This window comes from Cupressus sempervirens, chromosome 11 (assembly GCF_028749045.1).
Source record: "Cupressus sempervirens isolate cs-2001-9-10 chromosome 11, ASM2874904v1, whole genome shotgun sequence".
In the NCBI taxonomy this organism is placed as follows: domain Eukaryota; kingdom Viridiplantae; phylum Streptophyta; class Pinopsida; order Cupressales; family Cupressaceae; genus Cupressus; species Cupressus sempervirens.
This window is the reverse complement of record NC_143128.1, coordinates 567358257-567385670: the sequence shown is the minus strand read 5'-3', so window position 1 is coordinate 567385670 and position 27414 is coordinate 567358257. Positions and strand designations below refer to the sequence as shown.

Genomic DNA, 27414 nt, shown 5'->3' with positions numbered 1-27414 from the left:
ATAACAAAAATACTTGTGTTATGGTGTTGGCTTTCATATTTTTATGCATTGTTATATTTGTGTTTGGTGATTAGTTTAAGAAGTTTGAAGTATATAGTCACACACAACAGATTCACCCTCCTCTTAGTTGCGAGGTGTGGACTTAGATTTCTAACATTTATATGAGCTCGAATGAAGCCTCTAAAATTGCAAAATCAAGGATTAGATAGACACAATCATCAAAATATGTGATTTCTATAAAATCTGGGCACAAAAGCAAGAAAATAATACCACCATCAAAAAATTTAGGAGTTTGTAGCCAAAATAAAAAAATATTGCATTGAAAAAAGGCTCATATGATCAAGTTATGGCCTTAGAATTGTATTGCAAAATCAAAACTACATATGGTGAGTGGGTAGAAAATCAAATTTTGTTGACGTTAATAAGCCATTGTATTAAATTTGATGGTCAAATGACCATTGTAGCAAAAATAAATTACCATTATTTGGCAGTCAAATGATCACCAATTTTAGCGCAATAAGTTGGAACATATGACAAAAAAGGGCTAGTAAGAGAATGACTAGGAAGCTTAGACCGATCAATGTTCGCCATGTCTAACTATGAAAGTTGACTGGGCATCGTGTGTGTTGGATCTCTTTTGCGGGCACAACGATTGTATGCATGACCTCAATGATGTTTATCTAAAACTGTCATGGGTGTTTTAGATAAAGAAAACACATCAAAACTCATCATTTAGTTCTTTAGATGGGTTGAGACAAACACGTTTAAACATGATAGTTGGACCTATTTCAAGATGCTTGAAATCTTTGGTAAGGCTAACAAAATAAATATTTAAAAAAAAGATTTTTTTTCAAATAAACTAGAATCTTTGAAATTTTTTCGTAGAGTGGTGTTTTTGCCACATTTTGAAAAAACTTACCTCTAAGATTAGAGTAGATCAATGCAAAATAGAAAACTGAAGTACATAAAGAAAATAAATTGTTATTTAGATAAGAGTTTGTTCCATATGAACCAGATTTATACATCGAACAACATAAACTAGATAACAAAACAAATGGTCAGCCAAAATCTAAACTTTCCATTTTCTTCAATATGAATTACAAATTTTACATTTTTTAATCCTAAAAAAATTTGAACCTCTATCTTGTCTAAAATGATGCAAAATTCAAAAAGCCCGAGAATAGATTTGTACTCTATAAATAATGATGAGGAGAAATTTTGCTTCATACATTTTCCAAAAATGTGCAATTTAGGGCGGACCCCAAACCCTTATGCATAACGAATTAAGTCAGACTCTCACACCCTCTTTGCGCTGCTCTCAGCATTGTTTCTCTCGGCATTTTCTTTCGTCGTCGCTGAGAGCTTATCCATCTTATTTCTGGAGCATCAATAGGTGAGTTTTGCGGTTTGCTCTGTTCTCGCAGCCGTTCCTGTCATTTAAAAATTATATAGCACACCGGTCACATTTGCAAAGGAAATGGGAACGCTAGGGAAGGTGATCTACACAGCAGGCTCTTTGATTCGAGAGACAGGACATGCCATTGATCGCCTTGGATTACTTCTTCAGGGCAATCATTTCATCCAAGAACAATGTATGCATTAATTTCTGTGTTCTTTCATTTGTGTCTCCCCCTTTTGTGTGTACCTATCAGCGAAAGAGAAATATATTCTGCTGGTATTCTCCTGGTAGTTGGACTTGAAATTCTTTTTATGGGTACCCATTTCAATGATTTCGATTGTCAAGTCGGATGCGACATGGGTTTCTTTATTTTTAATTTATAGTATCACTTGTTGCCTATCATCTCTCTTTCCCAAAATCTTATATTCGATCACAGTATGGATTTATTATACTCATGTTTAAAATCAAATCTCGCTTCCTTATTGATGCTTACAATGGATCGGCTAAATTGGATGTTTTCTATGGTTCGCCACGGTTAAATACCTCGGAGAGACGAAAGAGTGCTGAAATTTGCAAAAATCGTTGGTTGCGGTGTAATTCAGTATTGAACAGTCGAGGTCGAGTGGATATCCGAAATCCTTGTTTGTGTTGGAATTGGGCGAAATGCAACGGCCACCTTATTGAGTGCAACACATCCCAACTGACAAGAGATCAAGTGTAGGGAACCATAGAATTTGCCGGAAGAGATATCCCTTTGTTGTGTATGGGTGAAATACGCTCTACCAGTCACACAATTTGGCGTACTCCAAAAGACAAGGCGTGCATATGTTTAAAGTGAATTCGACTAAGAGATACTTCTTCATGGTGACATCTAAGTGGAAGGTTGGTCCACAAGGGGATTTGCCATGTTATAAATGAAATCGGCGCCCCATGAACCAAGGGATGTATATCGTTGGTTATTGGCTGATTTCAATTTGTGGTGATTACATTAGGGTGAAACAAAGAAGAACGGTACACGTAGTTATTTCTGGTGGAGGATTAGGAAGAACCCATTGCTGTAGTTTAATATAAGGATTTTGGTAATGATAAATATGAAAGCACTGGAAGCGTGTTCTGTAGCATCAAGCAGTATATTTGAGTTTGACAGGGCCCTGGAATTGGAATCCATCGTGTTGTATTTTTTTTCTGTATTGGTTACTGGGCCACATATTTACTAAGGGAGCAACTATTAGTTTTCTATCTCAAATTGTCACCTTGACAATGCTCTGACTAGTATATGCCTGCTGGATCTGGAATTGTTTTTAATGTTTCAGAGCTTTCCTGTGAGATTTCCTCGGGCTCAACCCAAGATTGTCATCCTGTGAAAATTAATATATTCTGAAAAGGAGCTGCGAAACTCGCTCTTCTTGTTTTTTATTGCCAAACGTCGATTTATTAATAATTGTCCTCTACGTGAACAGTGAAAGAAGTCCTCCAGAGAAACCTATGAGAAATGTCTGGGTTGGATTTCTGTAACATTATCCGCTCTTCTGTTTATTATTTTGGTTGAGCTGTGGTATTGGTTGAGATGGTGTGTGACTATTTAAATGATTGATGTACAATCTCTAGGAGGGGGAGAGCACCATGCGTGTTTACTTTAAATTTAGCGAACAAAGCATCAAATTCTTGTTAAGGAAATTAGCAGAACAAATTCCTCCACTAACCTTGAGAGTAGGGTCAAATAAAATTTTTCTCAGATCTTTACAACAGTTACAAAAACTTTATAAAATAACATAAATAACATGCATACAACAACACAGTGATTTATGGGGGGAAACCCTTTAGAGAGAAAGGCTTCACTCCAAAAGTTGCTCAATATTAATCAGAAATCAATAACAAATTACAATATACTTGTAGAGCAAGCTTCTCAGAGGAGTTTCACCAATGGAGATGAAGAGGCAACTCATTAGCTATTAGACTCTTAGAATACATTACAATGCATCTCACAAGCTTAATATATAGGAGATACAAAATATTAAACAGTCAAACAGTATTACAAAATCATGGGCTAGACCCACTACTTAAAGGCACACAAACTATGCACCATGGAACCTATGACCCAATGATGGATTCACAATGATAAACTCTCACTAGACTTCTTGCTAATCATGGGATCGATGTTGAGAAGGAGGGAACCCCTTGCAGCCCCCAAGTTGGGGGTAATACTCTTGAACCCCTGTTGTTCACATGTCAGTAACTTTTTATTATTGCAAGATTGAGATACCACTTTCCTAATGATTCTTTAGGACACTAAATCAATTGGCAATCCAATCAAATTTTATGGTCGCTTGGCATGATCAAAGAATGGCTCATCCCTGTGCATTGTGATTTTTTTTTATCAAGAGCCTAAGATTCAAATTAGCTGGTTGTTGTAGAATTTAATATGCTCAGTAAGCTTTCATGGTGAACCTGAAATGAATTAAAAATTCTCAAGAGTCAGTTGTAGAGATATTTTTCAGTTCATGCTGTATATGTTTGTGTGTGTGAATGAACACATGCATTCACACTAATGCATGTGTGCACACACCCATTCACCCATTCACACATATTTATATATACCATAAATGTTGGCAAATCGTCCTTTTGGATATAATCTAATTTTTATGCAATGACTGAGGAATATCACTTTTGTGAAGTTCACCCAGAGCTTGCACCTAACGTTGGATGTGGTAGTTACTTCATCTAACATTCAAATGTTTGTGTATTTAAGCATGTAATATGTTTCATGGGAATTTGATCATGGATGTTCACTATGAAAGCCTTTATGACTAATCACTTGATTTTATCCCATTTGACTATTCATTTTGATAGTAAATACTTGGCATATTCCATAATTTGGCATAGATGGGGATGTTCCCTACATATATCACCATGCTAACTGTTGTATAGATCATTTATAGTTGTGTAGGTCCTATTATTGTATTGTACTAAATTGCTGGTCAGTACGGAATGGAGTTCGGGTATTACTAGTACACCATTTTGTTTTTGGGTTACGGGTATGGGTTCATACGTATATATGTTAAAAGTTACAAAAATTGTAAAAACATTAATACTTAAATTTGCCAATACTTCATATGTATATATGTTAAAAGTCCGAAAATTGTAAAAACTATAATACTTAAAGTTGCCAATAACAGAAATATTTAAATATCTCATAACTTTCAAAATGAAAATACTCATATGTTCACAAGATGACAATTTCAAAGATTTGTCAAATGCCAACACAAAATGAAAATTACAGTCGATATTCAATAATTTTTTCTTGGTCTTCATCAAGAGCTTCAAAATCAGCATTTTATTCAATTTTATTTGAACTACAATCAATTGTAGTACCAGTCCAATTTATCATGTTATTTGCAAAACCTGCCTCATCTATTGAGACTTTGGCAAGCTATGCTGTGCTAGCATTTAAGTCAGCACACTCAAGAGTTTCATCCCGATTCTTCATCACCCCCTTATTTTGTTCAAGTGTCTTATATGACACAATTTGGAGTACACAAAATCCAGACCTTTTAACTTTTTATGCACCCAATTGGTTGTACTTTTTCTTTTGATAGGTAATCGGCTGAAGCTTAGCTTATTTATTATTATTGTTTGTTGAGATTAATTATTGCTATTTGTTAAGCTCAATTAGACTTGAACCCAAGACCTCCCAGATGAGAGGCTCATAATTTACCATTGTGTTGTAGGCTCTTGCCTCAATTGATTGTACTTTATTGATTAAATAAAGTACTTTATTGAGTGAATAAAGGATTATACATTTCATTTCCACTCAAATAAGAATAACTTGTTGAATTTGCATACACCATTTACATTAAGAAATATAAATAATAAATAATAATAACTATAATATTGAATAAAAAATGAGAAAGCAAGAGAATAAAAAAGATAAACTTTTCTTGCGATTTTTTTTTTTAATTGCAAAAGTTTGCAAGTAAATAGAACCTTTGCCACTTATGGCCCCCAAAATCGGTTCACAGTTCTGGTCCGGTTCGGACTTGGTGGTTCAACTAGGGTATTGTTTTTGCCCTGTGGGTTCGATCAGGTTTGAACTCGGATTGAACCCGGGCGAACCAACACCGAAAAGTTCGAACCCAGTTCGAACCTGCAGCGAATCGGGCTCTGTGGACAGCTGGGAAGTGTTTTTTTAGGCAAAAATTAAAAATATTTTAGTGTCCACAACTCTAAAAGTAGTACCGGAGAAGAAGAAGATGAATATGAAGATGAAGTTGAAGATTGAAGAACTTAGAAAATTAATAGATTTGCATTCCATTAGTTAAACAATGAACGTGAAACAATGATACTTGAACTTGATATTTTAAATGTTTTGAATCTTTGATGTTGAAGTTGATTGCACTATGTTACTATATGATGGTATGATCACTATGATTACAAGTTTAACTGTTTATGGTGTTTAAAAGTTTTTGTTGTTTAAATATGTTTATGCTACTATGCTACATTCTAATTCGAACTCATGCTTCATAAAAATGTATATATATATATATATATACATGTTTTTGTACTAACAAACCCAAGCCCCTTTCCAAAATTTTGACAAACTTGCGAACTGGTTCTCGAAATTCGAACTTGGAACCGAACCCGAACTAGCAACTTAGATGAATGACTATTTCATTCTTTTCTCAAAGAGCACAAACATTATAATTATTTGATGATATGGCCAAATTCACTCAAGACAACACTTTGTATATGCCAATGTTTGAGTTTTCTGAATTGTCTTCTAGCTTACAACTAGCTCTTTGTCTCCATATGGTGCCATCCTTCTTAGCAAAAATTTATCGAAGACGTAATGTTTCAAAGATAAAACAAATTTTAGAAGATTAATACAACATCGTTTTATCGTAACATGGTATTAAAGCGGGTTGATGGGATTTCATAACCTTTGTAGAATTTTTTAAGAAAAATTCAAGCCTCTTCTGATTTGGAATTTTTTTCCAGAAATTTGTATTCAATTTTTTAAAATAAGACTTGTTGGAGGTATTTTATGAAAATTTTTGTGGTTTGTCTTCAAAGATTTTTGCTGAAAATTGTGGCTCCTGGTTGAGGGTTTTGATTGGACAATTTCTTGGTTTGAGCAAAAGTCTCCAATTTTCAAGGGTTGCATGTACTTCATATTTGTTGCATGTTCTTGCTTGTGCTGTTTTACCATGCGAAGTCTCGTGTTTTGCCACATGAAGGTTTCTCTGATAGGTTTTTATATTTTTTGCCCTAAAAAAATGGGTTTTCATAATTTTCCTCATAAATAATTTTTGATGGGTTTTCATTATTTTTTTCTCCTTGAGAAAATTTCTGGTGGGTTTTAATAATTCTTTCATAAAAAATTATCTATTGTGTTTTCATTATAATTCCCCCTAAAAAAATTATTTGTTGGTTTTTAATAATTTTTGTCTGAAAAGTAATTTGTTGGTTTTAATATTTTTTCCCTCAAAAATTATTTGTTGGGTTTACCATTGTTCCTCAAAAGAAAAGTTTTGTTTTCTTTGATCTGTGTTTTCTAGTTTTTATTGATTTTTCACCTCAATAATCTTTATTGGTTCTTGTAATTCACAAAGTTTGTGCCAAGGATTCTTGTTTATATGTATTTACCATTTCTTTGAGAAAAATGATTTTTTGTTAACTACAACTCATGGTAACTTGTAGTTCATTTTGGAGAATCTTGCTCATCTACTATAGTTCACAGGTTTGTCGATTTTTCCTCAAAATTGTGGTAGGCGTTCTCAGTGTGTCTGTGCTCTAGGGAAGGACGTTTCTGTTATTGAACATTAGGTTGGACACGTTGTGGTAATTTCTTCGTAGAATTTTTTTCAGTGTCTTTGAGGGTTAGTGGTAGACTCATCTCAGTGGAAGAGTCAGTGGTAGGCTTTTGTCTTCGGTTGCAGAGCATTTTGTAGAAGGGGTCTCTTTTTTTAATGGACGGATTTTGGCTAATCTTGGCCATTGACATTCTGCAGATCCAGGGTGGGTCTCAGCAGCAGCAAAATGTTCTAAATAATTAATGGCCACAAGACATGTACAGTCTTTTGTTGGGTAGTTAGACGATGATCATTAAGGGAGGATATCATAATATTGTAATCTTTCTTTAGTGGCCATCTTAGTTGGTCTTTAGTTCATGGGTAGTTTCTATTTTCATCTTTAGTTCACGATTATTTAATAATAGAAACACAGCCTTTGTAAATCTATATAAGGAGCTTTCATCTCCTCTGTTTAATACATCTCTTTACTGTAACATAGGCATCGTCATCTTTTTCCACAAACAAACAACAGCTTTTTGCACCTTTTGGGAAGATGCATGTAATATCCCTAACTCATCTTTGACTTACCCCACGGAGTCCACGCTTATGTCATGATGTAATGTTCCTTTCTAGAACATTACTTATTTTTGCCCTAAAACAGTAATCCTTACTTGAAATGATAATTGCATTAAATTTATAGGCCTTGTCTAAAATAATGAAGTTATTATAATATTCAGATTAATGATTTATGACATCATTCTGAAAATAAATCATATGTTGATTTTCTGCCATTTATTCTCCTTTTAATCTGTAATGCTTTTTTATTGTATGTCTACTTTGAAAGTGGTTTCAGATCTGCCTGAATCAGAGGTAGTCATCCTTACTCAGCACTAGCAATTATGGTTTTGAACTTTAATTTGCTAAGAGAATTTAAAGGTTCTGTCCTTAAAAATCTTAAGTGGAGGGCTTTCATCCCATTTGGCTGTAATATTTACATGCAAAGTCACATAATTTCTGTTCTTAATTGATGTCCTATCCACAATGAAGTGATCTCCCCTTTATGACTCATTTTTGAGGGAGCCACAACTTTTCACTATATAACTATTGCCCTTCTCTCTTCAATAGACACAGCCCTTCATTTGCTGCTCTTTGACTTCTTAATTAAACGTAATTTTATCTTTTATTGTTTCTTTAAGAAGAGTTTCAGCTGTTAGAACAGAACCCTTGATTAAGTTGACATGTGCCACCTTTTAGATATTTATATGCTAAGTACCTTAACAAGATACTCACTGTTTGCTTAATAATCTTGGAAGTGTATGATTAGTGATCAACATCTGTTGCTCGTATTCTGAATGCTGCAATCTGTATTTGAGGTGGGAGTGTGACACACGATCATGAGTTGCAAGGTCTTTAGCAATTTAAACAATTAATGCAATAGAATGAAGTAGGAAGAAACTATGTTGTCAAATCATCTGAGGAACTTTTTTCTCGGAAACGATCAAAACAATGACAAGGAGGTTTATTTGGACCCTGCTTGCATCCACCACAACCTTATTAATGCACTTAATATTTCTGAATTCCTTGAGTGCATTGTTGATGCTATGCACAGATCAAGGGATCCTTTTATATGTGCCTGGAAGTGGAGTCAGCTGATACATATGCTGCAACAGTAATTCTTTTCAGTTTGCGCATTCAAAGACCAACCTCCTTAATGGCATCTCAGGATCTGAATTAAACTCTATATTCTTGTGTTTTTCTGGGTAGTCAATCAGATTAAGGAAGTAAGGCCCATCCTTATATGAAACCAAAGAAACGTGAATCGGAATCGGCAAGGTCGAATCGAATCGTGAATCGGCAATGAATCAGCAATGAATCGGCGATGAATCGGCAAATTTGAAAAAACCCGTTAAATTTAAAGATTTTAACAATTTAAAACTTATTTCATGCACCCTTTATTGAATATAACTTAAGCACACTATAACATCATCAAATAGAAGTTAAAACTTAACATACATAAACATGAAACATAAAATCCATCACATACGTAACTATGTTATCTAAGATTCTAAAATGTAAATTGTAGGCTAGCTGAAGTAAATAGAAATCAAATGATCATAATGATTTAAATCATAGAATGTATGTAAGATGATCCATAAGACATCAAATCATAAATTTATGTAAGAATCTAAGATGAAGATCCATGAAAGTTTGAAACTTTGAAACATATGTCTATCAATGATTCAGTATCAATATCTGTAAACAAAATATAAAAACAAGGCTCCAGCTCAAGCCTCAGGCTCATAGTCATCATCATCCTCAACATCATCCTCAAGCTCGGCTACAGCCTCAGCCTCAGCCTCTGAGTATCCAGTCTGCCTAGTAGCAAGGCGTCTAATGTAGGTCCTAGAGGACTGTCGAGCCATATCTCCCGCATATAAGATGGGCTCACGAATGTCGCTAGGGCCTGTGTCTGTGCATGCACGTGTGCGTCTACCAATGCCTGAAGAACGTCCTCTAGCTGCCTCAGCCTCTATATCCACCTGGTCAATCCACGCACGGTCTTCCTCAGTGAAGACTGGATCTACAACCTCTGTGAGCCACTCTGATTCTGGATCAATCTCCTCCAGAATGATCGGAGAGGAGTCAGTGCCCAAAATCTGTCTGATCCTAAGACGGAGGTTGTAATGAACGAAGACAAGATCATTCAACCTCTGCACTGTCAACCTGTTTCTCCTCTTCGAGTGGATGTGCTCGAACATGGACCAACTGCGCTCACATCCAGAAGCGCTGCTTGGCTGACTCAGAATACGAATGGCAATTTTTTGAAGTTTTGGGGTTGTGGCCCCAAACATTTGCCACCATCTATCTGAAATAAGGGAAAATAAAAATAATTAGTCTCATTTACAAATTACAAATTACAAGTTAACTCTAAAATTACATAATCAACTTTAAGTTTAGAATCTAGATTCATGAACATTGAATATATTATTTAATTTTTACCTGGCTGTATTGTTTCCCGAGCATCTATGGCTACCCTGCTAGAGAAAAGTGGCCCTTCTTTATTATTGAACTTATCAAGCTCAATAATTGCAGCACTGCTATCCTCATCAGTACTCAACCTCTGGATCACTGTATATAATCCGGTGAGAACCTCCTCATCCGCCTTGAAGTCAGGACGGAAACGAAATGCCGAATTCAAAAAGTAAGCTGCTGCATGGATGGGTCTGTGGAGCTGATTCTGCCATCTCCTATCAATGATGTCCCAAATAGGGGCATACTTCACCTGCACTCCTGCATACTGAGCTCTAATGGCCTCCTTGGCCCTATCCATGCCCTCATATATGTAGCCCATAGAGGGCTTCTCCCCATCAGCAGTTCGTAGGAGAGATACAAGAGGCTCAGTGGCCTACATATAAAGTAAAACAAAAATTTGAGTCAAAACTTAAACATAGAATAATTCAATAATATAAGGTAAAACTAAATCATTAAACAATTAGCATAGTAAACTGTAAAATATTAAATGTTAAATTGCAATAAAATTACCTTAAGTATTTCTCTAACAGGTTTCCAAAAACCATCATCATCAAATATGCAATCCACCACATCTATCCCTGCAGTGGTTGTAGCATAGGAAGATGAAATCCACTCCCGCCCAACAAACATGCTCCTCAAATCATCCCTTGATGTCAACAAGGACTGCAAGGTGATGAAATTCGAGGCAAACCTCGTGATCCCTGGACGAGCTAACTCTTTGTCTCCTGTGTACTTCCTCATTGTGCTAAGGACAAATGAATGATTATAAATAAACTTACATATGTTTTTTGCCCTTTCCACACATGACTTGACCCACTCAAGTTTGCCAATTTCCTCCAACATGAGGTCAAGGCAGTGTGCTGCACAAGGGGACCAAAATATGGTGGGGTGCCTCTCCATCAAAAGTTTGCCTACAACAATTTTAAGATAATTAGAAATTCAAATTTCAAACATGTTAGAACTTAGAACTTAGGAAACTTAGAAATTCTAAGTTAGAATTAGAAAAAGTTCAAAATTCAAATAAATTTATTTTCAAAACTTAAAAAGTTAAAAGTTTACCTGCAGCAACATAACTTGCTGCATTATCCGTCACCACTTGCACCACATGTTGTTCCCCCACCTCTGCTATAACTTCCTCAATAACCTCACATAAGTATGTGGCGTTTTTTACACGAGCAGAAGCATCAATGGATTTGAGGAACATGGTATATCCTACAAGTAACAAAACAACGAATTATAATTACTATTAGCAATCAACAAATCAAAATTTGAAATAGTCAATCACGATTCAAAATTATGTATGTAGGAAAGTAGAATGATCAATCACCTCCACAGGATACAAGAAAATTGAGGAGTGTTCTTCCCCTCCTATCTGTCCAACCATCAGTCATGATGGTGCAACCCTTTTCGATCCACTCCTTTCGGTTGTCCTCAAGCTCATGCCTCATATCCTCAACCATTTCCTCCAGGAGGTATCCACTCAACTCAGCCTCAGTTGGGGCTTTAAACCCCGGACCACAAATGGCAACTGCATCTATCATGTTCTGCCAATAAGGAGTCCTGTCACAAATAGATAATGATATTGATTAGAAATTTAGATGTCAAAAACTAAAATCATAAAACAAGTAGATATAATTAAAGTTTTACTTTTACTTTTAACTTTAACTTTGAAGATAACAAAGAAAAAAGAATCAATTACCTGGCTGCAATAAATGGAATGTTGCAAAAGTACCAGAATTTGCAAATCTCTTTTCTGGCAGCATCATGAATCTCCTTGTTCAAACCCATGCCCTCAAGCGTGGGTTGGGAGCCAGGAGTAGTGCGGGGCACAAAGTAACTATCCATTCTGCTTTTCCGCACTCTAGGCCGCAATAGGTTGGTGTTGGACTCTGTCTCAGTATGAGACCGACTACCACTAACACTCACATGAGCACTAGCACTAGGATGAAAAGGAGGCCTAGAAGAACCCTCCCCAACACAACCTACGGATGCGGAAGCTGATGCAGATGTAGATGCGGTTGCGGATGTGGGAGCACGGGAGCCAATACCTCTTAACCCTTCAAGTTGCATTTTCTTAGTCAATTTGTCTTGTTCAATTTTTTCTAATGCCACTAAACAAGAGCGTTTTGCCTCAGCGGTTTGTTGAGTGCAAACTGTGACATCATGGCCAGGTATGCTAGCAATGTGGTATTTCAATCTATAGATACCTCCCGAATTTATTTTTTCTTTGCAAAATATACATTTTGTTTGATATTTGGTTCTCCCAGGAAACTCTTCATTATATTTCCAGCATTCATCTTTTTTACCCATTGTGGAAATTGGAAAATGAAAGCAAAGGGCTGCTGCAATAAAAAAATTCATGTAAAAAATCAAAGTTTGCAACTAATAAACAAAAACTACAAAACAACAAACCCTGGTTTGCAATTTAGTAAAACTAAAAATAAAAAACATTCAAGATTTGCAAATGAACACTAAAAAAATTTAACAAAAAATGCATACTACACTAACATGCAAAAAAAAAACCAACACTTACCTCTTGCAAATGAGTTGAGGAGTGTTGATATTGACTCCTTAATGCTCCCAATGCAATTTATGGCCTCCCCAAATGGACTTCTGATCTCTTTGGTGCTCTTCCTTCTTGCCGGTTGGAAACCTATGGATTCTCTTTTCTCTTCTTCTCTCTCACTCTTCCTCTCTTCTACTCATACTAAGCAAATAGAAGGCTCTTTAGGGTTATAACAAAGAGGAAAGTCAACTTAGAAAGCAAATAAAACATGTGTTTTTTTTAAAAAACTGAACTTTCTATCCTTGCTGCCGCGGCCGATTTCTGGCGATACCCGATGGCGACTTTGGCGATTTTTGCCATGAATCGCCGATTTTGGCGATTCAGGCGATTCATGCGAAAAAATCGCCACCAGCGATTTCCGATTCCAAAAAAATCGGGAGCCATGAATCTTATCGCGATTTCGGCGATTTCGGCGATTTCATGGCGATTTTTGGAACTATGTATGAAACTATAATATTGATTTCTGGATGGTGTGTAATGTCCATCTACCCATCCATGATGATGTTTGGGCCTTGAGAGAATTATGTGGCTTTCATCTCTTCTCTCAACAAATTCACCTTGAAATATCTTTTACACAGATGATGGTCCTCAATTTTGTCTCCCTGGGAGGCACATAAGAAGTACTTGATCAGGCTACCTTTGCCACAGCCTCTTCAAAATATGAAGAGTGGATAGCATGGAATAGAATGCTATTAGCAGAGTTATTTGCCAATGGCATTGCTTTGTCTTGAGTACACACATTAAACATTTATATAATTTGATTGGAAACTGGATGTATTGCTCTTCTTTCTACTTAGCCTCTGCTCTAGTCGCCTTAGAAGTTAGCACTTGGGGAAGGGGTCGCTGTAGATGAAGTGAAGATCTTCCTAAAGAAATCTGATAACTTGGCCCTCAGATCAAGAGCGAGGAACTTAGAAATCCCAACCCTCTCTTACAATGATACGAACAAAAAATTCAGACACCCTTGTAATGCTGACCTTCCAATTAAGACAAAAGAAATCCGTTTCCAATAACAAATCTCCCATGAATCTTGTATTTTTTTGAATTTTTAATGATGGTGAAGATCTGTGGAAAATATTTTTTTTTGTTAAATGGCCTCATGGCACATTGAGCCAACATCTTGAGAAGTACTAAAACATTTCTGGCCCTTGCAACTGAACATACAATTGGCACTACCTTGTCTTCTCCTTCAAGCTTCTTATTTGCATACTTATTTCTTCCATTACCTTGTTATTCTCATCATTAATAGTCACGCTCTCACTGGAATATTAAAACATGGATATAAACATAAAAACCAGCAAGATGTACCTATAAAGAAAAAACAACAAGGCAACATGTACCCTGGTTTTCACTCTCTCTGGAATCTTCTGTAACTTTTTTCTTTTTATTTAAAGGAAAGTGTGCTATCCCCATGGTAGCAATTTGCTGAAAAAAGAGAGTAAAAACAACATATTTGATTCTTTTAAAAGTGTGTTTCTTTTTTAAAGACCAATTGCAAAAAATAACAGCATTTAAGGTCAGTGCCGAAAACATTCATCAGTGCTTTTCTGTACCATGCTAAAATTTCAGAAACTAATTAATTCTTAATCAAAGATAACATATATAATTCTTAACCGAATGGAAAAAGATTACAGTTAAACAGTTACTCAACTGCTTCACATGAAAAGGGAAATATGGACTAACCACATTATTTATTTGCATATAAATAGGAAATAACAAACGTTTAGCTTCTAGTTCACATGACATTCAGGTATTTAATACCATTTCCATCATAAAATTACTTAATGGAAAACAACTTTCTTCACAAGGAATATAAATGAAACTTAAAAGGATTACCAGAGTAAAAGCAATAGTTGAATCAAAGTTGTGCAAGTCTTGGCATCTGGAAGAGAGGAGAAGCATTGCCATGGGCTTAACCTCCCAATTGCAGACCCTTAGTATCCCCTCACAATCTCCAACAAGAAAGGCCACTGAGCATCTTGGTGTTAGAGTGTCAACTAGTCAATTGTTGAGACTGTGGACACATTCCAACCAGCCTATCTTGCAATTATTAGTGCTCTGACCTCTTGTGATCATTGTGGCAAATGCCATTTACTACCTTGGCCAAGGATTTCGGATGGGCAACTCATGTGCCCGATCACCCACTGCTCGACTTGACAACCCACTGCTCGACTTGACAACAAAAAAATATAGAAGGATTACTATGGGCTTTCGTTCTTAAGTTCTGATATTATTACTGCTTTGTTTGCTCCCCTTTTACTGCAGGGTTTTCCACACTTTCCTCCTTAAGTTCGACCATGATGTCCTTCATACTTGGAGGAATTCTTGTGGATTCATGATCTCTTACTCCTTTGTCATATATCATGCCTTTATTGGCCTATGGCATTGTAAGATAGTAGGCTCTTAATTCTGTTCTGATATTGCAAAGAGAGTATACCATCTCAGAGACATCGACTATGCCTCTATATGGAATTCTTATTCAGATCTTTTATTAACACAGTATGGTAATATCCGGAATGCATAAACAAGTCAACATAAGATTATTTTAGTTCAACGAATCATGTGCAGCCCTTAATCTTGCAACAAGCATTGAAGTATTAAACTCGACTGATAATCATGACGTAACATATATGAATGACAAGGTATTGAAGTAATAATTCAAGACTGATAATCATGAGGTATCACATACGAAAGACATGGCATAATGAATACAAGGAAACAAATGCATGACCTGATTCTTGATATTGGCCCAAAGTATTCGGTGAAAGCAAAACTAGCCGACACCAATACTTTGATTGTGTCGATTAACAATACACAGCCTGAAATTACAAGCTTTGGCTCTAGCAATGGCTTCAATCGCACCACATCAATGTGATACACATCATATTATAGTGCAAATAATTCTCAATGCTCGGAATGTTGCAAAAGAATAGAGAAAGAACAATGAATATCCTCTTGAAAAGAGTTTGACCCGTAGGGATCATAAAACATATTATAAACTTGTATGGTAAGGCCTCCTGCATGGTTTAATTAAAATCAAGATGAAAACGGTGCAAGCGTTGCAAGATTGCATTGTTCTTTTGAAAATTCAAAAATGAATAAATATATAAACTATTAGCGCAATGCCATGAGGTGATGATAATAAGGTTGATTGAGCAAAAAAAATTAAGGACCATGCCCATGCCGAAGAAATGATTTTAAAAGCATGGTGCAAAAAGATATATCGTAACATATTATAGTTTAAAAGTATCTCCTACCATATATTTCATGCTTGCGTGAGTCCTATGATATGTAGTTATATATATTTGCATATATACATATATGTGTATGCGAATGATTATTTTGCGCACACACACACGTGTGTGTAAATATACATATGTACATATTTCATACCCCCACAAGTATGTGCATAGACAAGATATTTTTATAACAAGGTGTGTAGGCTTGCACAAAACGAGGAAATAATGAAGGTATTATTCTTAAGTTACTTTTAATGCTTATTTTTTATAATTGTTTAACTGATTAGCTCATGGTAATCCCTGTACTTCCTTGATTGTCAAGCCGTTCATGTAACAACCCCTTTTTCTGGGTCTTAGTTAACAACTAGCATAGCATCGAAATACATATAATACTTCACATTCATGAGAAGGTAGTTATAATAGTTATGTTCACGCGAAAGAGATTAACAGTTACAATCAGTTTAGCTGAAATATAAAAACTAACAATTGAAATCATCATCAATAAATCTAACTAGAGGATTTAAGTCCATATCCTAAATTCCGAAATCGGAATCTGCCTAGGGCAACATCTGCAAAACCCAAGTTAGTCCACATGTACCACTTAGAGCCCAAATAGTTGTGCCACTGTATCGTAATGACCAATACCATTTATGGCATCAAATACCATTGTATCATAATGACCAATACCATTTGAGACATCAAATACCACTATATCATCCCTTTTCTTTCATATTGCTAACTATGGCAATAACATATAGTCAAAAGATACGTTCATATTCATTATTCACATAAATGAATGACAGTTATAACAACCATCAAGTAAGCCTATCTCTCGCATATAGATACATTTCATGTTCAATTGGAAAATCAATTGATTTCATTGATTTCCTAAAACATTTAAAAGGAAATTGATTCCTAAGCATTGAACGGAAAAATTGATTAACGATAGTAACCACCAAATATTTCCTCAAATTGAGAATTCAAAAATCATAAAAGTAAATTCTCGTTACTAGAGGATATTGACTGCAAATCATCTCTATCTTTAACAAGCCTTGGCATTTGATGGAGAGGAGAAGCATTGTCAGGGGCTTAACCACCCAACTGCAGACCCTTAAATGTCCCCCACACAATCTCAACCGAGAAAGGCCCTCCCTACCCAAGAAAAGACATGGGTCACCCTGTCCAGCCACTGAGCATCTCGTTAATGGAGTATCGACCCACTGCTTGACTAGGCAACAAGATCTAAACATTGGACTATCATAAGATGACTTTGTTTATTTTTATTAAAATTAATTTCCTGTTTGAGTTACTAATAATTCCTTCTTTTATCATGCAAGAGTATTCTTTGTTCCACACCCTTCATCTCGACCCTTGTGGTCTTCTTGATTGATTCATCCAATGATTATATGGATAATGGTAATCATAGCCAAAATATAATTGCCAATTCGACCTTGGCTTATTAAAGAAAATGTGAATTCATATTTAGTATGCGAGGCTAATTTCTCTGCCTCATTGGATTGGCACAATTAAAAGACATCTAAAAATGTTTATGCATGCATATACAAGGCCAATATATCCGCCAACCTGGTGTTGATAATACAAAGGACAGTTCCTTAATTATATTCATTGATTGACCATTTTGGCTTGCTAAGTTACAATGGTATAGAAGTATGATCTTACAATATCGATTCCTTCAAGACAGAGAATGCTCATTGTAGGAGCATATGGCTTAATGCTCCTGTATGATTCTGCTTTGTGCTAGCTCATACTTCAGTATTGTTTTCACAAAAGATATCATGCATTCGACTTAGTCTTGCCATATATGAAATAAGGAGATCATTGATTCTTTCTCAATCAATAATAAAAGATAGGAAAAACTTCGTTGCTCCAGTCTAGCAATTCGATCTATGAGAAGAATATATATACAGATCCATATGCAAAACTAAATAACATGACCTAGTATAAGTCATTTGGCAATCAATGTGTGACTTTGACTGTGTGAGCGGATGGCCTTTTTCAAATGGCTTAGAGCCTCCATGAATGGCTATGACGTCGTGCTAGGAATAATGATTTAGTTGCAGAAGTAAAATGTGGAGCATAGAGTAGAGTTCAAAAATAATGCAATCATAATGCCTCGAAAAGCCATTAGGAAACATAGCTCAGTTATAGACAAGATTACAAGGTGGCATAAGTTACAAAAGTCTTTGGTCATCATCTCATGAAGAAATAATAAAAAATTGATTATATGGCCAATCCAAAATAAAGTAATTTAAAGGCTGATGAGAGCAGTATAGAATATGTGGTCGCTCAAGAAAAATAAATAAGACTTTGGTCAAGGATGAAAGAAATAATATAGTCCTATGTATGTATGTACACATATACATGTACATGTGTAAACCCCAATCTTATATTTCGTATGCAGATGTTCTTATATATCGTAATTGGTTTATGCATATACATATATACATGTATGTTCATGTATAGATATTTAAGTATCACGGTGTTGATATGTTACGACATGCTTTAATACTAGGAGGCTCCAACCAAATAACACAGTTACGAAGCTACCAACTTGTTCATAGTTTAATTTATGCTTTAATGATTTCTTTTATTATAAAGTGATATATATATATAATTTAATTGATTAGCTCATGGTTGTCCAATGTACGCTCTTGCTTGTCTAGTCATTTCCTTAGCCATAGGGGTTCACGACTCGTACCTATTTGTCTAGTGATGATAGTGCCCCCGTCCTCAATTCCTTTTTGGCAATGCTTCCCCCTCCTCCCCCTCTCTTCGACGTGACGTGCTCTTGCAAAGGAAGGAAATTCTCCATGATTTTATCGTATTCCTCAATATAAACACAATTACCATTACAAGTTATGATTCATAAACCATTATAACGGCTAACCACTATTTCACTTCCCATGATGAATAACCAACTTCCCATTATTTCAAGATAACAATATCATAACAGTTAACTAATATGTCATCTTCATATGAAATTATATCGACTAACCATCTTACCATTTCACATGATCATAACTAATTTTACTTGTCAATTTACTTCACATGAACCTCAACGACTGTATGAGCATTTTAAAAATGAATAAAAAATTGGGATGTAACATACCGTTCCCCTTGTGTTTCATCGTCCTCGATGAACTTTGAAATTTTAATGAACACTATAAAGGACACTTAAAATTGGGCCAAATTGTTTGATGTAATAGTTCACATCCTTGGTCTAGGTGATTAAGTTCATACCTGTTATTCTGATGGTGGATGTGGGTGTCCCCTTCTTAACTCTCATTTTGGCAATGCTTCCCCTTAGTTGTCTTGCTCTTGCAAAATAGAAATGATTCCCAGTAATAACTTATTCAAAGATTTAAAAATATTTTAAAATAAAATACATCGCATAATCATTTTAAATTTCTATGATATTCATTCTTCCAATTTCATCTTAACGGCTAGCTAACATCCACATGATATATCAACTACTAATTGCTATTCCATTTCACATGAATCAACAATTTTATCATTATAGCAATTTCACAAGAACTGTTGTCTTCAATGAAAATAACAAACAACTGATTTCACATGAAATTTTCCAACGGCTAGAATATTATTTAATGTAGCAAAATTTGGGATGTTACATTTTCATTGAATTCTTTAAAGTAAAATTGCTTAAAAATTCTTCTTTCCCTTTCATTCTTTCATCAAAAATGTTGACAACAGAAAATCAATGGACAATGCAAACTATCAATTTTCCAATGGTTCATGGTCTTGACATACTAGATTGATAAAAAGCAAGTGTTAGAATAAAAAAATGAATAGAAATGTTGAGTTGGCATTTGTCAAAGTGAAAAAGAAATCAGTAAATGTGACATGCTTTGTTATGTCATTGTCAGTGATTGCAAGAAGACCTTTCCCCTCATTTGTTCTCATTTCCTCTCTTGTATTCTATTTTTCTGTCCTTGTAGGTCTTCTGTTTTACTTGATTTGTAATGTTCAGGTCTTCTGTTTTATTTGATTCATAATGTTCTTTTTCCTGCTTTTGTTTGTAATGTAGGGAATTTCTTGATGTGCTTTGGACTATTGAGTAATATCACGATATCGCCTAGAAATATCATAAATGTTGTGGTATCCCCATTTTGTGCAATAAAGGGGAGATCCTAGAAACAGTGTCATTGTGCCCGCATCTAAAAATTCTCTGGACATGTTAGACTGGTAACTAGGTCTCAGGGACATACCCCTCAGAATACTGTAAGTAACCTAAAACCTTTCCTTCATTGTTTCTTTCATTATATACAGACCTTTACTTATCTACTTGGCCTAAAATGGAAGTAAATGCCAGTCATTAAGCAATGAGAGATGGAATTTGTTCAACTTGAAACATGTTCCTTGTTTGAAAGTCTAAAATACAATGATTTTAAGTCTGCTACATAAATTGACGTCAATCAGTTCTCCTCTTGCTTTATCTATTTGTTAGCCTACCAATGCTAAATATTAATATTTTATTGTTGTATTTTTTATACTTGTTGACTATTAATCTAATGCATTTATATACTAATTTCCTCCCAGTAAAGTAGCTGCTAAATTTTGAATATAGAGTTTTATCTGGCTTTAATTGTAACATGTCATTAGTTTTTGCATTATATGCTTTGTTAATTTTAATGATTTTGTTTTCTTTGCAGTATCGAGGCACAGGACGTTGATGAACATCTTTGAAAAGGCTCCAGTTCTGCACAAAGATGTTTTTGTTGCTCCATCTGCTGCTGTTATCGGAGACGTCAAAGTGGGTCCAGGATCATCAGTGTGGTATGGAAGCATTCTTAGAGGTGGGTTTTCTTCTGACTATATCCTGTTACTTCATCCATTGATGAATGCCACATTGAACTAGTTAGATTCGGATCCCTTAGAACCTGCATTTGACTGTACACCAGGACTGTACTGAATGAAGTGAAGTATGAGAGATGGGAGACAAGGCATTGAAACTGAAAGCAATAAGGAGAAAGAGTCATACAAATCAGTAGATAGGATAGGCCTTTGATTTGTACTAACTTTTAGTCTCTTTGTAGTCTACAAACTATTGATTGGCTGACAGTGATGAAAAGGAAAGTTTTTCTTTTCTTTTTCGTGGCTGCTTGTTAGGAACATATGTGACAAAATTGCTGTGCTTCATGATAAAAGAGTTGGATTAACTTTGTTTAGTTCAAGTGCATTGGACTAATTATGCACTTTTTAGTTCTACAATAATATGATAAGAGATACATATAAGTGTCTCATTTCTTTTTGCCCATAAAAAAGGCCCTTTACAATCAGTTTGTCTGATTATTCATTTTTGACTCATGGTACCTTATTGTCGTTGTCTATCTAGTAGTGAAATTCAGCAATCTTTGATAATAGGATACTGTATATTTCCATGGGCTTGGGGAGCAAGGTATTATGGGGATGGGTATTGAGGATAAGAGGGGCAAAGGCCTACACTTGGGGATAACAATGGAAATATATGTGGTATTAATAAAAATGTATAAGGAATAACATATGAATGTTTGAATATTTTCAAAATGATGATTACAATCAAACTTTAAACTTCAAAATTCAATGTGTGAAGTTGACAACACACTGCTTTTTATTTTGAAATTACAATAAGAAAGTAATCATGTTTTAAAAGGGTTGTGAATTTGGAACACCACTTTTTATGCTCAAATTACAATTTCTTAAAGTTTATTCTAGCAGAAAATGGAGAGTCTAGAAATAGCTAGTGGAAAGATTCACCCTGGTATTTGTACGTAGCATTCTCAAGAAATACTGAAAGTTAATAGGAAAACAAACATTGACATATCCTGTCATCCCAGATTCTGAGGGAATATATTGGTCAAACTTTATCCAAAATTGGTGACGCATGATTCAAAAGATTTTTGAAGATTGTTTGGACAGATGATGGATCACAGAGTTTCATCAACACTCTAAAGGAAATAATTGATGTAGAAAGTCATCCTAGTGTTGAGGGGCTTGCAGACTTACAGGAAATTCAAATTTGTTTCCAATCAATGGCTTCCTTATCTGCATAATTATTACCAAATTTTCCTGCACAAAAGGTCAAGGGCATAGGAAGAGTATTTGAAGAGAGTCAGGGCCATCTACAGATATGTTGATAGAGAAACAGCCCAGCGTGAAGAATTAAGGGATAGATATTAAATGCACACACATCTTTTGGTCTAATGTTAGGTTGGCAATGGAACTAAGCTTGTGGAGATGGAAAATGAACCAAACTTTTTCTGAAGCCTAACTGTTTAGGCAACAAACGTAGTTTGGGGAATGATTGAAAGTGTGTTGCAGAAGAGGATTTTATGTTTTATTGAAAGACCCTACAAAATGATAGGCATGTAGGCAACATAAATACTATTTATTTGCTGATGGTTCACCAGGGTAGATATGCATGGCAATTTACTTTGAAAAAGATTACTAAGCAGATCATTCGTGCTTCCCTAGCATACAGTGATTTCCCTTTGACAAAGTTCTATTTGTAAATTCTTGTGCTATTTTTATTCTTTTAGTCAGTTCATGCAAATTCATGTCAACTAGATAGTGATGACAAATGAGATTATTCTTTAGAAATCAAATGAGTTATGTTGCTAGCAGGCTCAAAACCCTAAATTTATTTTATTAGTTGTGCTATTTAATGTGACATGGAACAAAATACTTTGACATGAATGTGGTTGCATACCATTCTGAAGCACTGCAATTTTCTTATTTGATTACAAATGTAATGGCAATAATATTTGACTGCATCTTCCCCTTAGTTTTGCTTGCAACACTGTGAACATGTGCCAGAATATTAATATTAATACTTACTGTTTCTGATATAGCTCGCATTGGGCAGTAAGTTGATAGAGGATAGTGAAAAAATTTGATAATTTATATTCCAATAATAAAAATGATTCTACTGTGACAACAACAGAGGGTTCATTGATCCTCATGTCATTTGGTTGAGGGATTAACTTTTATGGCTATGTTCAAATTGACAAATCACATAGATTTCCTGTAGAAGTCAATGGTTGTTTGCTTTTTTCTTATCCCAAAATGAATTTTTTTCCTTTAATATATCTAGCAACTATTGGTTATGGACTTTTATTAAAAAGTTGCATCTGTAAGGAAATGCCTATGAACATAGGGTATTCTTATTTATTGTCAGATATTATACATGTCAGATTAATTTAAATCATCACGGTTCAAGCCTCTAAAGTTGCTATTGTCGATGGATGTATGAATTTGAAATCTTTCATATTTACATTATTTGATAGCCCAGTAGAATTCCCTATTATATATGTATTTGAAGCTGAGGGTTTTCATGTGCACCATATAGCTTTTTCTTAAAGATATTTCAAGATAAATTGGTGCAAAGGAACTGGCATTTCAGGCCTCAATTATCTTTATATATATGCAAGAAAATATAATGCTTTTAAGGCTCTGGGATTTGAGCCCATTCAATAGAGAAGGATGAAAACAACACTTTAAATTAGTCATGCAGGTTTGAAGTGACTGATTTAAGCAGGTATTTACACTTTTATGGTTAGGGTTTTGCAGGAGATGTGAATAGCATAACAGTTGGTTCTGGCACAAATATACAAGACAACACTCTTGTGCATGTTGCAAAATCAAATCTTGGCGGAAAGGTTCTTCCCACAATTATTGGGAGTAAAGTAACAATTGGTATGTAATTATATTACATTTGCTTTTCATGAATTTATAAATGCATCCAATGACTTGTGATTTCTCCTGGGGCTCTTTCTCGAACCATTTTATTGATTCAGAGCCTCTGAATGCATTACACTGCTTATGTCATGATAAACATAACTACCATATATTGTTGCTAAATTTCTCCGAGCATAAATTCATGATGAATTGTATGAAAGGTCTGGCTTGTATAATAACAATATGTGGCATGGACTGTGTATGATATATGTCTAACTAGCATTTGAGAGATTGACATGTTCAGCTGGGTACTTTTTTCGAATTGTAGATTGATATTCTAGTTCAAGTAGCTTATGACAGTTGTAGAACCTGTTTTCTTATCTTTTTACAAGTCTCGCATTAAATATAAATATTTTAATGAGGAAGATTTTGTTGATGATAATTTCTGATCTGTGAAAAAATCTGTCTGGGGGTGGAGGATTTGATTAACTTTTTGTTTTAATTGTCAATACATTTGGACGGATGTATGCAGTTGTCTAGACTATTTAATGATTGTGTAATTTACATTTGCAGCTGATTTAGTGAGCTATAATAAGAATTGATATGTTTGTTTGACATGCTTGCCTGCTTTAGGCAGGTCACGGTGCTGTGCTGCATGGGTGCACCATTGAGGATGAGGCATTTGTTGGCATGGGTGCTACTCTACTTGATGGGGTTGTCTTGGAGAAAAATGCAATGGTTGCAGCTGGGTCACTGGTGAGACAAAACGCTAGAATACCTACTGGAGAGGTAATTTGCGTAACTTCCCACGTAGGATAAGAATAAATTGAAATTTGGCATTGTATATATATATATATATATATATATATATATATATATATATAGTATTAAAACTTCAGGTTTCTGAGGGCTACTATATTTGGTTGGTATTTTTACCTGACTACACACACACACACACACATATAGAAATATAATTAAAATTTCAGGTTTTTGAAGGTTACTATATTTGGTTGGTATTTCTACCTGACTAGATCTCAGAGCCTTTAATGGATTTCATATCAGCTTCTATGTAATGTTTTTCTTTATGATCCTTCTTCGCAGCTGTTCTCAAATAGATGGTAATTTCAGTGATAAGATCAGGGGTAAAGGATTTTCATGTCCATCTCAATTTCCTTCGTAATTGCATTCCATATGCGTGCTTTGAATAAGCATTCATATGGATGATTTTTTTCAACAAAATAAAGATTAACACAGAGTATAGTTTTTTGATCATATCAACATCTTATATTTTGCATGTGGTTAAAGTTTATTCCACTTCATTATATTTTAGGTGAATATGGTCTATTGGTGTGCGGCTAATAACTAATAGTCTCTTGCACTGTGTTCTTACAATCTGAGGTTTCTATTATTAGCATTCATAGTTTACCACATCAATTCAATTATGGATAGTAGTTATGTATCGTTGTGATGTGTTAACCTAAATAAGTGCAGCATATATCTCTATAAGGATGTAATTGCAGGAGTACAATTTTTCTCATTCATTTCCAGAGCTGCCTTTATAAGATAGCCTTTGTCTTTAGACTTCAAGCTGATCCTTTGCCATGGTATGGTAGTGGCCTAATATTTTGTTATGTTTGTTGTATTAATTCAGCTTCAGTTAAATAACGTAAGGGTTGTCTTTGGAGTAGCTTTATTGCTTTTCCCTGATCAAAGTCAAAAGTGCTTGATTTGTTGATTTTAAATCACTTTTAAAAGTGGAGTATTGTTGATCTCATTTTGATACAAATGCTAACGTGCATTCTTTTCTTGTCATGCATTATTCTATGATTGAATTCAGAAGTTTTTATAAATGAGTGTTTTTATTCTCAGTAAGGACTTTTGTTCCGAGTTCGATTCAATCTTTCGAGTTTGTAGGTAAGATTTGCTGACTGACAGCTGAGACTATTAAGGCCCGGCTTTCAGTTTGAGCTGTTTCTGCCAAAAGAAGCAGAATTCTAACACGCACTTAACAAGTTAGTGTTAAAAGCATTTGTGTATATATATATATATATATATATATATATATATATATATATTCATTCAATTGCCAAGGTTTTTGGATGTGTCTCTCTCAGATTTCACCTTCAGTGCCTATACAGTGCCCAATATGCTAGAAAATTCATGAGTTGTTTTATATCTTGATTGTGGTAGTGGATAACTTTATCTCCTGATCCCACCTGTAGTATATCCTATTTCCTTGTTATAATGATTGCCAAGTTAGCTTAATTGGGTTGATGTGCATCCTATGATCTTATAAATGCTAAGTTGACTTCATTGTTTTTAATGCCTAACCATTTATACTACTCAATGTGCCCTTATAATTTAGATTGGTAGCATTTTTGCTTCTCCAATGCGAAGTAAGACATGATTGTGGTAGTACTTGCTTGTATTGTAGGACTGAAATGATAACAGGCTAATTGCATGATAACTAGTCAATACTTTGGGCTAATAACTAGTCTGTATGAATGCTTCATAACAGGCTAATAACTAGTTTCTCTGATTTCTATAGTGGTTGAAAATATTTCCCCAAACCCTAACACTATCATCTGAACTTTTCCAGATTGAATTCTTATTAATTGAAAAATGTCTTATATTTTGTTTTGCAAATTTATTTCCAAGAAGATATTAGCGAGCATGGTACTGACTGTGGTCTTGCCTACTTTAATTAACGTGTCAATTATGAAAATATCACTTCGAGGTGAGGTCTTGGGTAAGTTCTAGACATTGCAAACATAGTGGAATCTAACATAATAGTGACAGCTATCTCTCAGATCAAGAATATAATCTGTAGCACTGTCTTCATCTATCCCACTGATTTATAAAAATCTGATTCTGAATTGCAGATCATGCAATACAGATGCCTTTTGTGAATTGTTTCTCCTCTCTTTCTGAAGGGTATCTTTATTCTACAAAGAAGGCTTTTTTGGGAGAACGCTATATCTGTTTTTTAATGTATTTTCTTATTGTTGCCTCAAATGTGTGTTCTTTTCCACAGGTGTGGGCAGGTAACCCTGCAAAGTTTTTACGGAAGCTGACTGAGGAAGAGATAGCATTCATCTCTCAATCAGCCGTGAATTATGAAATGCTAGCAGAAATGCATGCAAGAGAAAATGTAAAGAGCTATGAGGAAATTGAGGCAGATAAGCTACTGCGGAAGAAGTTAGCACAACAGAGTGATGACTATGACTCTCATATGGGTATTACCAGGGAAATTCCTCCAGAATTTGTTGTACCTGAGGCAGAGCGAGTCATAGAAGCAAAACCTCCAGCAAGAGGACCCAACTATCTCTGATCTATTAGTAGCTGTCATTTTGTTAAGCTTCACAATAAGTAACAAACATGGTTTCTTTTGGAAGATTGTTGCCATTGACTGGCTCTTTTTACCATTACATTTGCAATGTACTTCTGTTTCCATTTTATATCCTAATTTACAAGTCCGTTTCAAGTGAAAGTATCACATTCAGCAGGTGATATTTTATTTCACAAAAAAATGTGGATATGTGGAGACGTAATATTTATGGTTTTTCCCAATTGTAGACAGACATCTAGAGCCTGTCTTTTTTGGTGCAAATCAAAGCACTTTTCAATGTATGTTCATTAAGTATATCAGACCCTCCTGACGTCAACTGTAAATGAAAGGGAATACTTCCTGCA

General features: G+C 35.0%; 4 protein-coding genes across 4 annotated transcripts; 1 reads left to right on the top strand and 3 right to left on the bottom strand.

Moving 5' to 3' along the window:
• Positions 1-1314: 1314 nt before the first annotated feature.
• LOC149530893 (gamma carbonic anhydrase 2, mitochondrial-like) lies at positions 1315-27414 on the top strand. The gene is made up of 5 exons (XM_089811841.1): positions 1315-1592; positions 20718-20861; positions 23614-23739; positions 24359-24510; positions 26756-27414. The coding sequence occupies exons 1-5, from the start codon at positions 1478-1480 to the stop codon at positions 27050-27052; spliced, it is 834 nt and encodes a 277-aa protein (XP_089667967.1). The 5' UTR covers positions 1315-1477; the 3' UTR covers positions 27053-27414.
• LOC149530896 (uncharacterized) lies at positions 9283-10540 on the bottom strand. Its single transcript, XM_089811840.1, has 2 exons — positions 10189-10540; positions 9283-10054 (listed from the first exon to the last, which is right to left on the bottom strand). Exons 1-2 carry the CDS (start codon positions 10538-10540, stop codon positions 9474-9476), a joined length of 933 nt encoding a protein of 310 aa, XP_089667966.1. The 3' UTR covers positions 9283-9473.
• On the bottom strand, positions 10705-11425 carry LOC149530895 (uncharacterized). Its single transcript, XM_089811842.1, has 2 exons — positions 11281-11425; positions 10705-11132 (listed from the first exon to the last, which is right to left on the bottom strand). The coding sequence occupies exons 1-2, from the start codon at positions 11423-11425 to the stop codon at positions 10705-10707; spliced, it is 573 nt and encodes a 190-aa protein (XP_089667968.1).
• On the bottom strand, positions 11541-12291 carry LOC149530894 (uncharacterized). The gene is made up of 2 exons (XM_089811155.1): positions 11921-12291; positions 11541-11781 (listed from the first exon to the last, which is right to left on the bottom strand). The coding sequence occupies exons 1-2, from the start codon at positions 12289-12291 to the stop codon at positions 11541-11543; spliced, it is 612 nt and encodes a 203-aa protein (XP_089667281.1).

Coding starts and splice junctions, on each gene's coding strand:
- LOC149530893 (XM_089811841.1), top strand. CDS start 1,478: ATGGGAACGCTAGGGAAGGTGATCTACACAGCAGGCTCTTTGATTCGA. Junction 20,862..23,613: donor GTATGGAAGCATTCTTAGAG/GTGGGTTTTCTT, acceptor AGGGTTTTGCAG/GAGATGTGAATAGCATAACA. Junction 23,740..24,358: donor TGGGAGTAAAGTAACAATTG/GTATGTAATTAT, acceptor TGCTTTAGGCAG/GTCACGGTGCTGTGCTGCAT.
- LOC149530896 (XM_089811840.1), bottom strand. CDS start 10,540: ATGGGCTACATATATGAGGGCATGGATAGGGCCAAGGAGGCCATTAGA. Junction 10,055..10,188: donor TCGGGAAACAATACAGCCAG/GTAAAAATTAAA, acceptor CCCTTATTTCAG/ATAGATGGTGGCAAATGTTT.
- LOC149530895 (XM_089811842.1), bottom strand. CDS start 11,425: ATGTTCCTCAAATCCATTGATGCTTCTGCTCGTGTAAAAAACGCCACA. Junction 11,133..11,280: donor AGCAAGTTATGTTGCTGCAG/GTAAACTTTTAA, acceptor AAATTGTTGTAG/GCAAACTTTTGATGGAGAGG.
- LOC149530894 (XM_089811155.1), bottom strand. CDS start 12,291: ATGCAACTTGAAGGGTTAAGAGGTATTGGCTCCCGTGCTCCCACATCC. Junction 11,782..11,920: donor ATTCCATTTATTGCAGCCAG/GTAATTGATTCT, acceptor TATTTGTGACAG/GACTCCTTATTGGCAGAACA.